The 15,041-nt window shown below is 49.2% G+C and overlaps 1 protein-coding gene across 1 annotated transcript in view; it reads right to left on the reverse strand.

Annotated features, from left to right (window-relative positions):
* NCKIPSD (NCK interacting protein with SH3 domain) overlaps positions 1–14,346 on the reverse strand; it is a 51,294-nt gene extending 36,948 nt beyond the window's left edge. Inside the window, exon 1 of the mRNA XM_017832456.1 lies at positions 14,136–14,346. Coding sequence (XP_017687945.1) covers positions 14,136–14,306 — 171 coding nt within the window. The 5' untranslated portion in view covers positions 14,307–14,346. The remainder of the gene's footprint in view (positions 1–14,135) is intronic.
* Positions 14,347–15,041: the final 695 nt, after the last annotated feature.

The raw sequence follows: 15,041 nt of genomic DNA on the forward strand, positions 1-15,041 counted from the left end.
CAGAAAAAATTGCAATTAAGTTGGCAATTCAACTGATGCACAAAGACAGATGCAGAAGAGCATGTATATACATGTTAACTGAAAGGGACTTTCCTCCTGCCTGCCACAGACAGGCATTGATTTTACAGCTTGCAGTTACATGTTTGAGAAAGAGGTAATAACTTGTGATGCATCTTGCACAGGAATTAATGATTTATCAGCTTTTCTTACAAAAATCCTCCCTGTCTCATGACCAGTGCTCTGGCAAGGGTCAGAAGGCAGCACACTGCAGTTATGATGTGCTTTGGGCATAATTATCATGTTGCCCAAACCTGAAACTAAGGGCAAATTACAAGGTATTGCTTATTGACTTCACAGAAAATGGGAAAATGGAAAATTAAATGGACCTGCCATCTCAGTCCCAGTGACCATGGGAAGGCAGATCTGGGAGTGGGCACAGACATGGGCTGGAACACCAGCCAGGCATGAAGGAAAAGGGGCAAGGAGGGTGTAAAGGGCATTATGCAAAAAAAGCACAGAACCTGTGGGCTTGGGCATGAACAACTCAAATCTGCCACGTGGAGAACAAGTGCTGCTCTTTGGTATCCGCTGGGTGAACAGCCATATATATTTTATTAAAGCCACTAATGAGGGAAAAGAGCTTCCATCCTCAAGGGGCAACCACAGGAAAAGTCATCAGCGAGTTTCAGACCTGGACAGATGTAAGCTGCAAACCAGACATGAATCCCCAGGATCTTTTGAGTAGCACCAGGATCAGAGCTGCCAGGCCTGGCACAGCCAAGGCTCTTTTCTGCTAAGCTGTCACTGCAAAGATGAAAACCTGCCTTGCATTACCATGAGCAAACCTCAGAGAGGCCCTGGAAAGTTTTCCCGAAAGATCATTCCAGTCGGGAGGATCAAAGGGAGCTTGCTGCTGTGGGATCAGTTAACAGCCTGGCTAGAAAACAATTTTTCTGTGTTTTGGACTCTGCGTGCAGAGTAAACATTGCCTCTTCTGTCACAAAGGGATACAGCTCCCCTGCACACCCCAAAATAAAAATAAAGCCAGCAGGGCAGGATCAGAAAACATATTAACTGATACAGAAAACCCAGTGCTTGCCTCTGTAATGAGCATTTATCTTCCTCAAGTTACTGATGCATCCTACCCGAAACAGTTTATCACAGTGATGCAATCAGATCACATGTGCAACCTGTTCCAAAATAAAATGACCCACAAATCACCATATGGAAAAACCTGAGTATTTTTTTTGCCAGGAGTAGAATTGCCCTAAGCAAATACAGAAAGGCTGGGCTTATGCTGCCCCTCTGCTCAAAGAGAGCGGCTCCACACTCTCCTGGATCAAAGCTCATTCCAAGGTGGAAGGATCACTTATAAACAGTACTTTTACTGTCACCCTTCACACAACTCCCAAGCACATGAGTTTGACCAAGATCCTTGAAGATTTCTCCCACTAATGTTGTTTCAGACCAGGGACCCATGAGAGAAGCACACTTAACGTTTCTACACAGTAGGTCCCCCCAAAAAACTCATTCCCATACAATGTTCCACAGTATAGATCTCAGCAGCAATTTCTCTTCTGTCCACAGCCTCCTCTGGGTCACAGGCATAGGTATTTGAAATATCAGTATTAGGAAACCCCAGGATACCCAAATACCTTCTTTCCAACATTTTCAGACTGCACAGACCAGCTCCCACCAGTGTGGAGCAAATGCAGCTTTTCTGTGCTGGGCAAGTATTTCCCAAATGGGAATCCCAAACAAGTCTTCCACACAAGCAGAATGGCATGTCCAGACCCAGCAGGCTCCCTCTGATGCCGGGAACCTTCATGACTTAAACCTGGGTACAAGAGACTCATTAAGGGACTTAAGAAGTGTGACAGCCAGGCCCCCAGTAAAAGATAACCCTCGAATGCTTATTTGCTTTCAGGTGGGCCACTGTAAAGCCAAGGCAAGAAGGAACATCCTCTGGAAGAAAACAGGCATCTCTCTCACTACCCTGCCATGTATTTCAGTAGCAAAGTATTTTGACACATTCAGAGTAGCACTATCAAGCAGATGTTGTTCATGCTTTTGGCTTATCAGTGCCATACACAAGAATTACACAAAGTTAGGTGTGCCAGCTAATTATACTAAAGCCATTTTAAGACCTCTGAGGGTGCAGGTGCAGGGCAGCAAGGGAAGGGGTATCAGAGGGACTGAAATACTCCACACAGGCTGTGCTGTCCAGAGGGAGATCATGCTAATTGGCCACAGACAAAATACCCAAGTGTGCCAATGTCCTTGTTAGCTGAGAGCTGCTCCCACGAGCACATTTATTCCTGGTAAAGTGGATGTTTCTGCTGAAGCAATCAGCACCCTGACACTCACCAAATCCAGGGAGTCAACACAACTGAGCTTTACTGGGACAATGATAAACCTAATGCTAATTCAATACTCCAAAATAAATGAAGATACCACTGAGATCTACAGCAGTGTCTTACACTGTGACATGTGTGATCATAAAGACAGAGCAAAAGACAAAGTAAACCCCAGAAAATTATGAACTAAAGACCCTACAGTTGCTTTTTGACTGGCAGACGGGGGAATATGATTTTTCTGTGCTGCAAAACTTCGACAGACTGACAGTTTCCATTGACCTACAAAAGTACCTTGAGAATTGCAAGTTTAGCTCTGTTTATCAGAAGAATGAGGCTAACTTGCTGCTATCTCCAGATTCAGCTCAAGAACAAATTCTGGGGTTTGTTCAGTGGACTTTTTTACCTTAAAAACAGATTAAAGGTTCAGCTGGATTTGCTGACATTTCACCTATAAGGAGGTAAGAGGTGAGTCATGGAAGAAAAGCAATTCATTAGTGTCCCACACTATCTGCAGAGGAAAACCAGCCTCTGCTTTAGCTGCAACTCAAAATCCCATCTCCTTTCGCAGCTTAGAGTGGCACAGGCTCCCCAGAAAACATGAAGAAATGGAGACAGGAAGGGAATGTCCTCTTAGGACATTGTGCTACAGGCAGCAAAACAGCCATAATCCTGTTTTCCACGCTTCCCGAGGCAGTGAACAAAAAACCTGAATTTGTTGGACTGTTCAGTTCTCATGCGCAAAACTTGCTCCCAGCTCCCACAGCTCATTACAGGATCGATTTCTTCCATCCGCTTCTTCACATGCCACATTCACCTGTGTCAGCATCCACCTCACTCAGTGGCACCAGGGAGAGCAAATTGCTGTATTTCAGGAAATCTTCCCAGCCCATATCAAGTGGGACCAATCCTCCAGGAAAGGAGATGGCCAGGACTCAGATCCCCTCCACCCAACCCATCTGGTGGCCCCTCCACAGACCCCTCCAGTGCACAAGGCCACCCTGGGGCAGAGAAGCTGCCTGACAGCAAGCAAGGGGTGACAGTAACTCTCAAGCTGCATGGTTTGCACAACCCATGTGCAAGCGCTCTCTCCCCCATCCCTCTAAACTCTTCCAGGTCAGGGCTGACCACTCCTAACTACTCCTGACCACTCCTAACTCCCCCCAGCCCAGCTGTGAGAGGTTTGGGTGGTCCTTCACATCTAAAGAGTTACACAAGACCAAACACTGTCAACAGGAGTTTTGCTGGGAGAACTTTTTTGCTCATTAAGAGTGTTTAAAAGCTTTTAAAGCGACCAGAGCTCCATATCATTTTAAGATCTCAAGCTTCTGAATAAGAGCTTGAGAATACAGACAGCTCAAATGTGTTCATGAATGTGAAGGCTCAGATGCTGCCCCACACCACTAGGCAATGCTTCTAAGGCAGCCCGAGACCAGAGACAAAATGATGCTTCACAAAACTGGATGCTGGAGGGGTTTCTTTCCATCCCCGGCATAAAGATTTATACTGTGCAGGTCCCTTGATAATGACTGCACAATTATTTCAATGCAGCTGCTATCTCTTGTCATCAAGCTAATGGAAGACAGACACATGAAATCAATTCAAAAAACAAACTAAAGGGGATGCATTTTACAGCTTAAGTCAATAAAGGTGATTCTGGGACAAAAACTTCATTACATAGAACTCAGCACTTCAAGGGACATTGTTTTTTTGATGTCAAATGGAAAAAGTCTCCAGCTACAAACACTTTGATTTGGCCAGGCTCAGAAAAACCCCTAAGCTTCTGCAATAAGATGGTAATGAATCTTTATGATCACCATTCTTACTTGAGGTGCTGTGTTTTCATGCAATTATTCTTTTAACATGCTAAAATTTGGGTTTCCCTGACACTTGAGCTTCTCCCCAAATATTCCCCAGGGACAGCTAAGCCTAAGCATGGAGGAAAAGGGCCCACAGACCTGCCTTCTGGCAGGTCATTTGGGTGCAACTTGATGTTCAAACCACAGTGCCCCACTCTATCCACCTGCAAACACACATCCTTTCCTCGGGAGAAGGAAAAATGGTATCTTCAATCAGCCTGGAAAAGCACAGAATGCACCAAGTTTACACAAAAAGAAACTGTCACCACATCAGATTCAGAGGCCACGGAGGTTTGCATTTGTCTGCTCGGTGAAGAGCTTCAACTTGATCTCTCTAGGCAGCCATCTGGTTTTCACAGGAGCTGCCCTGGTTCTCTGTAAAACCATCACAGCACATTCACTGAACTCGACTGACAGAGAGCCCTCCACTGAAAACCTGTCCACCACCGTTTACATTCCCCACATCCAAGTGGGGGAAAGGTGCCTACATGGTCCATCAAGGCTTTCTTCCCACCTCCAGAGGAAGGGGGTAAAACTCAGAGGCCGAGCTCAGCCTCCTGGCCAGCAAGCTCAAGGGCAGTGGAGGGGAAGCAGGCAGCGGGAGCAGTGGGAGGTGACAACCCAACCACATTAGCAGCTGTGGAGGTACAAACCCCATGGACAGGCATTCAAGACCTTTTCATCAGGACATCATCCCAGCTTCCAAGCAATTCCCGCCTCCTCGTGGGCAAGTGTCTATTTTTGCAGCTCTTGCCTCATCTTCTCCCTCAACCCTTTGTTTTTATTCAATATAATAGAAGGTTTGGAGCAGGGGCCTGCCCTCAGGTTTCCATACTACTAGGTACTGTCCCCACTTGTACTAGGAAAAAAACCAAGAAATAATTAATAGCTATTACTTAGAAGTGATCTAATCTGAACTTGGAACCGGTGATTTAGCAAGAAACGACCCACAGCCTGGAATTATCTAGCATGCCTAGTCCAACAGCTTGATTTATTTTTTTTTATTTTTAATTATAACTCCTGAGCAGCTGAACAAGCTAAAATATCAGCCTATGGTGGCATTTCCATATCACAGAAAAATGTGACACAAAAATCAACACCTTGCAGACCGCTCTCATGCACACCACCCAGCCTAAGCAGGGGAGAGGAACGAAGCAGTATGACAGCAAACAGACCCCTATCCAAAAGCACATCCCACCAGCATGAACAGCAGCCTGAGTCAGAGGAATGGGCTCACTACCCTTGGAGCTGGGCAACACTGTCCCTTCATCTGCTCCAGACAGACAGGAGGAAGGACAATGGGTCTCACAACTCAGTAATCAAAATGCGAGCAGCTTCCAAGGAGGAAGGGAGTGACAACTTCTTCTAAACAACTTCAACAGGCAGGCAAATAACCAGGAAAAACAAACCCATGAACTTCCCACCTCACCCTAAAAAGCACACACCGACAAAATTTTACTTCCCCTTCTCGCCTGAGGCTCGTGCAAGAAGGGAACAGGATTAGCTCTTTGTTCCCTTGGAAGGGAAACTCACAGCTCTGCCACACGAGCTCTGCATTGCAGGGCACGAACACAGAAAAGCTCACATGAAGATGACCCCTCTCTCCTGCTGCAAGGGAGTGGTTCTTGTCTTTGGGACAACTCTATCTCCCTGCTAATGCTGAAAGAGCTTTCTCCAGAATAGTGCTCAATATCCCTGTGGCAAGAATGCGATGGGGGGCTAAGGGGAGTGGAGACAAACAGATGCAGTCATGAATCGTGTCCTCTGTTCCACTTCTCACATGACAAGCTTAAAAACCCTTTTTTAAAAAAAAAAAAAAATCAAAGGTCTTGCCATGTGATAAAAGCCAAGACAAATCAGATTTGACAAGACCTTCCTGTAAAGGTCAAAACTTCATTTATGAGCCACTGGCTGAGGAAGCAAAGCAATGCTCCTCCAGAAGCAGGACCAGGACACAATTCCTGCTGTGACTCAGACCTGAGGCAATGAGGGAGTGCAGGGTCCACAGAAAGAATTTCCAGTGGATTGCCATTTCAAATGAGAAATTTTCTTCTAAATACAACGAGCATTTTGCAGCTCCAAACTCCAACTCGGAGAAAAAGCTCAAAGTGGGGTCCTCCAAAAGTGCCAGCATTTGTTTCCCTGTGGAGAAAGAGGGCCACCCCTGCAAACAGGACCTCCTTCCCACCAGAAGTTCTCACGGCAACAGTCACACAGCAACAGCAAGTCTGGGAGGCAGTGATCACCAGCCCAGCAGGACCAGCTGATTTCCCAGTGCAACAGGAAACACTTCCAGCCCTCACAGCCCTTGCAAGTCCGCACACAAATCCACCTCTTCAGTGAAACAAACTGAGCCAATTGTTACTGCCACGGCCAAGACGAAAGCCTCAATTTAAGGTGTTGTCTCTGGAAGAAATACAATGGACATGCATTTTAATTTACAAATCTCTGCACACAGAGCTCTGTTAGAACCCGTGGCTTGTAAAATTTTGGTTACAGCATTGGCCACATGGGATGTTAGTATCTGTGAAGTCTAATTTTCTTGCAGACTACCTAATGCTGTAGTTGCATACTAAGGCTGCTTGCACTTCCCTCCTTATAAACCCCCTCTGGAATTTGTCCTTCTACCAGGGCCCAGACTGACAGCTCATATGCTGAATACATAATCCTGTCTGGGAATGACAAAGTTTAAATCCTTCATGAGGGAGTAAATCTGGGACACTCTTATAAATTCTGTTTGTTTTTATGTACATCTAAGCTACACAAGGAAAGGAAGAAAAAGGAGGCTGCTTCTGTTCCAGAACCAAAGCTCTCCTAACAACCACCTCAACAGACAGGTTCAGCTGTTTTCCATGTTTCAGCCATAGAAAAATGTAAATACCCACTTTATACCATAGGATTTGACCTTCCCCACAGGCATTAATATGCCTCAAGGCTTGCAAGGGATCGTAGGTCAGCAAGTGACCATGATACAGTCCTTGTCAAAGCCTTTCCCAGTATACAGGCTGTTCCAAGCATGGAGGTTACTCTTCTCTTGCAGGGAGGAGGACTCTTCACATTGTTCTCCCACCATCACTAACACGGCACATTTTTATCCAAGGACAAGCAACACGAATTCCTCCCTGCTCTTCAGTGTCTTGCTCCCTCTGTACTTCACAGAGCAACAATTACAAGAAAATCAATTTCCATGAACTTTCTGGTTTGTTGGTTTCAACACAAATCTCTCCTCCTCTGTTTTGTTTCTGTTTTTTTCTAGTTAAGAGTCCACCTGACAGGATGCTGGAAATCCTGAAAGGAAACAAAAGAGTGTGATTGTGGAAAGAGATGCACAAGCACAAACACAAAGCAGGATGCTCCTAGTTCAAAACTGCCAGTTCTTCCCATTGCAACAAGGTGATCATCATCCAGATGTAAACCAGGGAAGAAAGTCTAGCCATCTTCTGATGAAAAGCATTCAAAAACCATACAGTAGGCAGCCAAAAAAAAAAGTAAAATAATCACAGATTTGATCAGTAAAATTGCAAGATAACAGCAGGTCAACACTTATGCAACATGGTGAAAGGCTCATGGCAAGCCCAGCACTAGAAAGCAGGGGTGCTTTCTAGTAAAGCTCCTGGCAGACACTGCAACCCCACAGGGAAGCCAGGAACCAGACTGTGTCTGTCTGCTCTGGAAAAGTGCCTTTCCAAAAGCTGAGGAGAAGATGGCCCATTTCTTCTTTCCAGTCTGGCCCCTCACCTTGTCCTTCCTCCAAGGCAAACAGAGCCAGACCCACATCACTCAAGAGCAGACATAGACTCAGACATCTCCCTTATGCCTGCTCACATCTGACCAAGACAGCCTTCATGGTGTTCAACCCTGAAACAGGCTTGATGTTTCCAGCCTCCAGCAAACCCACTGGAAACATCCATGCATCCACCAGTGACACTCCACTCATGACACAGCTGCAAGAGTGATAAGCCCACACCACCAATGCTGCTCATACATGGGTGTCCAGGTCACAAAGGCAAATTTTATCTGATATCAAAAAGCCTAATTATTTTTAATCGGAGTAAAAGTGAGAACGTGTCTTCACAGCCAAGGCTAAAGATCATTACCATAGTTCTACTTTAATCATTCTGGACCGTGAAAGATTGTAGAACTTCTGGCTAAAATTTCAAGTCTTTAGCTACAGTAATTAGAAATGGTTATAATTCCCCTGACTGTGTAATTTAGTCTCAAGAATAGAATTTCATCTCAAAGCATTAGCAGCTCTGACACAAGAACATCTCTGCTATGGTGAGAGCCCAGAGAAAAATGCTTCATTCTTTCACTTTCTTGCATGCATCAAGAAATGCAGCCTCAGCTATAAAGCCCTACCAGCTGCTTATTCTCCAAAATAAAACTTTATTTTTAGCCTAAGCACTTACTCAGGATCTGTGAGTATTGCGATTAAGCTCTCACGCCCATTGAAAGCTCTGTCAAATCTGCAGCAGATGACAAATAACACTGCAGGCTCCAGTGCAGGGGATGGTCCATACAACACTCTGTACAATCATCACCTTCTGTTCAGGAGCACCAGCTTTAAAACTGGATTTTGTGTAGATGGAGGGAAAAACTCTTGCAGCAAAGCACAGCTGCAAAAACTGTTTCCAGTGACTGGGGATTTGCTGTCAGGATGTCTCATGATCTGATTTGACAGCACTGCCCAGGAAGGTCGTGGAGTCTCCCTCTCTGGAGGCATTCCAAACCAACCTGGATACGTTCCTGTGTCACCTGCACCAAGTGACCCTGCAGGAGGGTTGGACTAGATGATCTCCAGAGCTCCTTTCCAACCCTAACAATTCTGTGATTGGCACCGTACAACCAACTGGGGTGTTGGAACTAGATGATCTTTCCAATCCCTTCCAACCCAAACTGTTCTATGGTTAACTTCATGCTCCACAACCACCATCATCCCCATGCTTCCATGCTCCAAACCACCATTGTCTCCATGCTAGTGTGGAGGGTGTGACAGCACCTGAGCTATCACAGGTCACTGCTTCTACAGAGCTCCTACACAACACCACCCTCGGCACGTGCTGCTCCATCACCGAACCAATGCACGCGCTGTGCTGGCAGAGAAGCAACCTGATTAGAAACAAAGAGTTTTCCAGCAAGCCAGTGCACTGAATTAACTGAGAGTGGGGCTGACAAGAGCAGAGGCTGCTCGGGGGAAGGCTGGAGCACAGGGCCAGGTGTAGGGTGTCAGATCAGGGTGAAGGAGTGGCCAGGAGCTGCCAGACCCACACTTTTGAGCCCTGGCATGCCCCAGTCTTCAAGGAAAGGCAGCTACCTCACTCTGCACCAGGCAATTCCAATCCTGAACCTGGGTCAATGCTACAATACAAAACAGGGTTTTGGGAAACAGAGAGCACTCAAATCTCACTCTTTACAGAATCCTCTCTTCTCTTTGCAGCTCAGCACACACCACTCCTGAGTCTGCCTGGCCAGGACTACCTGTACTCTGCCGCTGTGCACTCACTCGTGCTGCAGGAGAATTTTAAGTTGTTGCTAGGCTGCACAAAGCAGTCTCTTATTTTTATCGCATGCCTGTTTATTCTTGCAAAAAAAGATACAGCAAACAGCAATCCAAGGCATCCTCAAAATGCTTGTTACACTCTGCTTGGCTCCATTTTCTCACCAGGCAGACCAAAGCTTCTTGGCCATCACCATACACACCTTTCCACCCAGACAGACCTTTCCTTGCTCCTCCAGAGTACCACGTGAAAGCATGAGCAGAGAACCAAAACTCACATTGCAAACAATTTTTCAGTTATTCCAAATAAAGTTCAAGTAATATTAAAAAGGTTATTCAGAGTAATTTCAAACCTATTTCCTAATGGCTTAATACAGCCGAGCAGCTGATTTGCAGCAGCCAGCATGCTAAACCATTCCCACTTCAGCAGGAAACATCCCCCTGCAACTTAGCACTTATTTCTGCACCCCTGGCATTTACCAATACATCATTTTACAGCTGCCATTCCCCTCCTCGGCATGCAATGTTAACACTTCCATTGACGGGGAATTCCGCCGGGTCAGCGCAGACATGAGACAGGGCAGGATCGGCTGTGGTGCCTGGTGAGGCCTGGAGCTGAAGCAGATTGCTGCTCCCGTAAGTGGGTGGCACAGCAGGAGCAAACCACCATGGCCAGGCCCTGTCCCACCAGAAGCAGAGCAGATCAGCTTTCCTGACAGGCCAAGTGTCACCCATAGTTCAGTATCCTCCCAGGAGAGCTGCCTGCTTTGTGATCCTTGCCCTGCTGTGCCACGTCCAGAGTTGGAGTAACTCCACACTCCTGTTACAAAATTATATGTCCCATCATGACAGCAACATACAGGCTATTTAACCCAAAAGAAGGGCCCTTATTACTTGCTAGGCTCAGTATTTGTCCCTTCTTGACACTGAGTGAACCTCCTGCTCCTAAGGAAACTTTTCAAATGGAATCTTTTACAGCTTTACATAAAGCTCTGAAAGGCCTGTCTTCTGGAGTGACCATGTGGCTCCAGAGGACACTTTAAGCTCCATTCTGACCTCACATTTTTCTGCCACTCACACATTACTTAAGCATCAGCACACAGCTGGAGACAAAAGACCAACCTCATGCTGACAGGTACCTTTCCATTCAATGGTAAGCCCTGGCACTCGTCCTGACAGCTCTGCTGCAGCAGTATTCACCTGGCATTAGGTATTAGCACGTCTCTTGCTCTGTCAGGAGCTCAAGGCAATTACCCTCCATGCTGTCACCAGCCAGCACAGCGCTGGGGACATGTTTTCACCTGTCTAGGCAGCAGCACCACCAGTCCCCAAGTTCATGACTTTGGTGGGCACTGCCATGCTGGTGTCACTGTCCAAAGTCTCTGCCATGTGTGTGCAGAACTGGGGCTCAGCCACACACGAGGCCACTGTTTCAAGAAGTAGCTTGCTCTGCTTGCAGTTCACAAGCTGCCCCTGTTCAGCAGCTCAGCCCAATCCTTCCCTCTCACTGCTTCATGGCCTCAGCATCTATCCCCAGAATGGCACTCGACTTGAAATGACTCCTAATAATCCACAACAGAACTAAAAGGGAACTACAGAGGGAACATCAACTGAAGTTGGGCGTTTCTAATTGACTCAAATTAACTTCACATCATCTGCACCTTCTGGTGCTCTGGCTAAGCCCTAACTTGTTTCTTAAGGGAATTTTTAAGAAAGATTTGTTGGTGGTGCTTTTTCCCCACCTACAACTAACCCTCTTTTAACAGCAACACTGAGCCACAAGGATTTCAATACGAAATTCTGCAAAAAGACATCAGCCAAGAATAAGCTTTAAATAATAACCAGGAATTATTTTTTCCTCTAGAGAAGCCAAGGCATCAATTTCCCATATCTATGAAAGCTGAGCAAAAAAACCCCCTGAAACTCAAGAGGAGCTCAGAAGAAAGGTAATGCTCCTATGAGTGCACAGCAACAGCAGCCCAAGCCTCCCTTGTGAGCATCCCATCAGCAAGGGGCTTTCAGGAGATGTGCTGTGAGGGGCTGTGACTGTTCTGCAACCTACTGCTCACCTGATTGCATTGCCAAAGGAGCCCAAACTTACCTTTACAATGGTGACTCCTGTTGGCCACTCTCTCTCCCTGCTAAGCACACTAACACTAATCATTAGCGGTGTTTTTTCCCTGCCGTGGTTGAGGCAGCGTTAATTGCCTCCCAAATCGCTGTCACTAATTAGTCTCAGTGCCTTTACTAAACCAAAACTGGGTGGCATATTGTTCGCACCCCTCCTGGACCTTGAGCAAACAGTTTCTAGCACACTTTTAGTGAGCAGATGCCTTCTGCCATGAATAAACACAGGTTTTGAGTTCACATCAGCTCTTCAGAGCTGGCAGAACGCAACAGCAGAAAGTCAGTCACAGACAGAGCATTAAGGCAACTGCAGAGCAGCAAATGACATCCTGCTGCCTCACACATCATCAGGCAAGTTCAGGTGCTAGAAATTTAATGGCCAAAATGTTTTAATGGCCAAAACACAAATGAGCAGATGCAGGGAAGACTCTGGTTTCCTGCTACAGGGTCTAAGAGCATTTGGAAAAGTTACAGCTGAACTTGAGGAGAATGCTCACAAAGTCACCAGCAATGCTGCTTTAATATCAGTGCATTACTAAGAGCCTGGCAGGAGCCAGTCTGACAGGCTGCAAGCTGTGTTAAGGCTGTAGCAAAATATAATGTGAGAAATGAATGTAAAGTCGATGTAAAATCTTTTCCTGTAAGATTTTGAAACGTGTGCTGGTGAGGTACCTGCGAGAAAATCTGGTATGAGTGAGCAGCCCAGGAGAAGGCTCCTGCACCCACAGCAGTGAGAAGACGTCATGCCACAAGCAAATGAAGCAGGGGACTGCAGATAGGAAACTCATGAGCAGCAGCCTGGAGCTCTGCCACCGTGGGGCTTTAAAATCTAGCAGTTCATAAGGTCTTTGCTGTGTAACTAAATAGCTCCTGTAAATAGCTTAAGGGCTTATTGATACACAAGATGTCCCTCCCGTCAGGCCATCCTGCCAGGCTGCGCAAGAGCCCCAGCCTTGCAGGACAGACGGACCAAGTGGCCGACAGAGAGACCTGGCACTGCCCTAACAAACACATAAATGCTCCCCAGATAATGCTTGTCTCACTGGAGTGTTCTGCAAAGCCCACACCCACACTTACTTACAGCCTGAGTTACTGCTAATCAGAAATTCAATGGCATCTGAAGGAGCAGCAGCAGCAGCACACTGAAATAAAGGGGTTTGTCACCACATTCAGACAGACTTCAAAAGGCCCATTTGTAAAACTCACGTGCGTTTCTGTGCAGTTAACCCACTCACTGATGCAAAGAGTCTTCAGCATCCAGTTCCCACAGCTATCCCCTGAGGCCCAAATATATAAATCCCCCATGAATTAGCTTTATATGAAAGGCCTATTTTAACTTCAGAAGCCTCCACTAAACAGCCCCCTGCACTGTACAAGCTGTAAGCAACCTCTTTTTCCTGTGACACCTTCATGGGCACAGGGCTCACACCTGGCAGCCAAAAGGTGCTCTCCCTCCTCTGACCCCAGTTAGGGCTTCATCAGGTGCTTGGACCTCCTGTAATTCCCGGTATCACTGACTTGGCTGTAAGTGCTGCCATGGCAGGCAGCTGCCATGGTCTCTCCCGGCCCCCAGGACAGCGTGGGTGTGCTATGGGTGTCACAGTGGAAGAATGATCATCCCCCTCACTGCCCTGTCGGTGCGGGGGTGCCACGCACACAGAGCCCCCGGGGCTGAACAGCCAGCACAGAGACGGCCACGGCAGCACTGCTGAGTTACACCAACTGGGGCTGCTGGCCAAGAGAGTCCAGGGCACCTGTAGCCATGGATGCTCCGGGGAGGAGGATCCCCCTCATCATCTCCTAGGGCATCACCCAAGCATTCTCCTGCCTTCCTCTCCCAGTTCTGCAATAATGAACAGCCCACCAGCCCTTCACCCCTGGGCTTCTGACCCGGACCAAGCACCCAGGGGACTCACGCCCAGCCCCTCTCCTTGGGGTCCCGCTGAGCTCTCACTTCGTCCCTGACCCGGGGGGCTGGTGTTCCCCAAACCCGACACTCACGGGAGATATCTCCCGCCTCCTTGCAGCCTCCCGACTCCCACGCCACACGGTGTCCCACAAGGTTCCCGCCTGCCGAAGCCACAGGAACCGCACTCCCGCTTCCCGAGCCGGGCCAGCGGCTACCGAAGGGAACACGGGACGGACCGTGAGCGGCACAGCCGGGCTGTCCCAGCGCACCGGGCTGCTGCTCCGGCACAAACCCAGCCTGGTGCCGGCAGGAACGCCCCGCTGCCGGCGAGGGCAGCGCTGCCCAGCCCCGGGACCCCCAGCCCCGCCGCCCCCGCCGGCCCGGCCCACCTGCAGCCGCTGGAGGTACGAGGCCGGCGCGTAGCCCGTCTCGCCGGAGCCGGCGCGGGTGACGAGCCACCAGTGCTGGTTGCTGCGCTCCAGCAGCAGGAAGGTCTCCCCGGCGGTGAAGGGCAGCGAGTTGGGCTCGGCGGAGCGGAAGCTGTACAGGGCCCGGTACATGGTGCCGGTGGCGGCCGCGGCCCCTCCGCCCGTCGGACCGGACCGGCCCCGCGCCCCGCCCCTCACGTCGCAGACAAGCCCCGCCCCCGACAAGCCCCGCCCAGCGGAGCCCCGCCTCCTGCAGCTCCGTACCGCCCCCTGGCGGCGCCGCTCCCGCCGTCGCCTGTCCCAGCCCCGCCCCCGAAACCGTGTGCCGGCAGGGGGCGCCAACGGCCCGCGAAGCGCCGGGGGATTGGCGGGACAGACCGGGAGTGACCCCGGGAATGACCCCGGGAGTGACCCCGGGAGTGACCCTGGGAGTGACCCCGGGAGTGACCCAGGGACCGACCCCTGCAGCGACCTCGGCACCGACCGGGGACTGACCCAGACACCGACCCAGGGACCGACCCAAGGACCGACCCCCGGGACTGACCCTCGGGACTGACACCCGGGGACGGGCTGCCGGAGGCTCCATTAGGCACTGCCGCTTCCCCGGCGCCGGCCCGTTTGTGTCCTGGTGTCCCTCCTCCATCACACTGTTATGGAGCCCGGGTCACCGCTGGGTCCCGGAGTCGCTGCTCCCGCCTCCTGCCCATCGCCCACCCGCCCCCAGCCCCCCTGCCCCCGCCGTGCCCCGGCTGGCCGCAGGAGCATCGCTTCGCCTCCAAACCCCCTGTCCCCGCCACGCCCCGGCGGAGCCCCCCAGCAGCCCCTCCTCTGAGAGTCCCGCACGGCACCAACCAGCACCATTACATC

This window comes from Lepidothrix coronata, unplaced genomic scaffold (assembly GCF_001604755.1).
Source record: "Lepidothrix coronata isolate B3197 unplaced genomic scaffold, Lepidothrix_coronata-1.0 Scaffold202, whole genome shotgun sequence".
Lineage (NCBI taxonomy): Eukaryota > Metazoa > Chordata > Aves > Passeriformes > Pipridae > Lepidothrix > Lepidothrix coronata.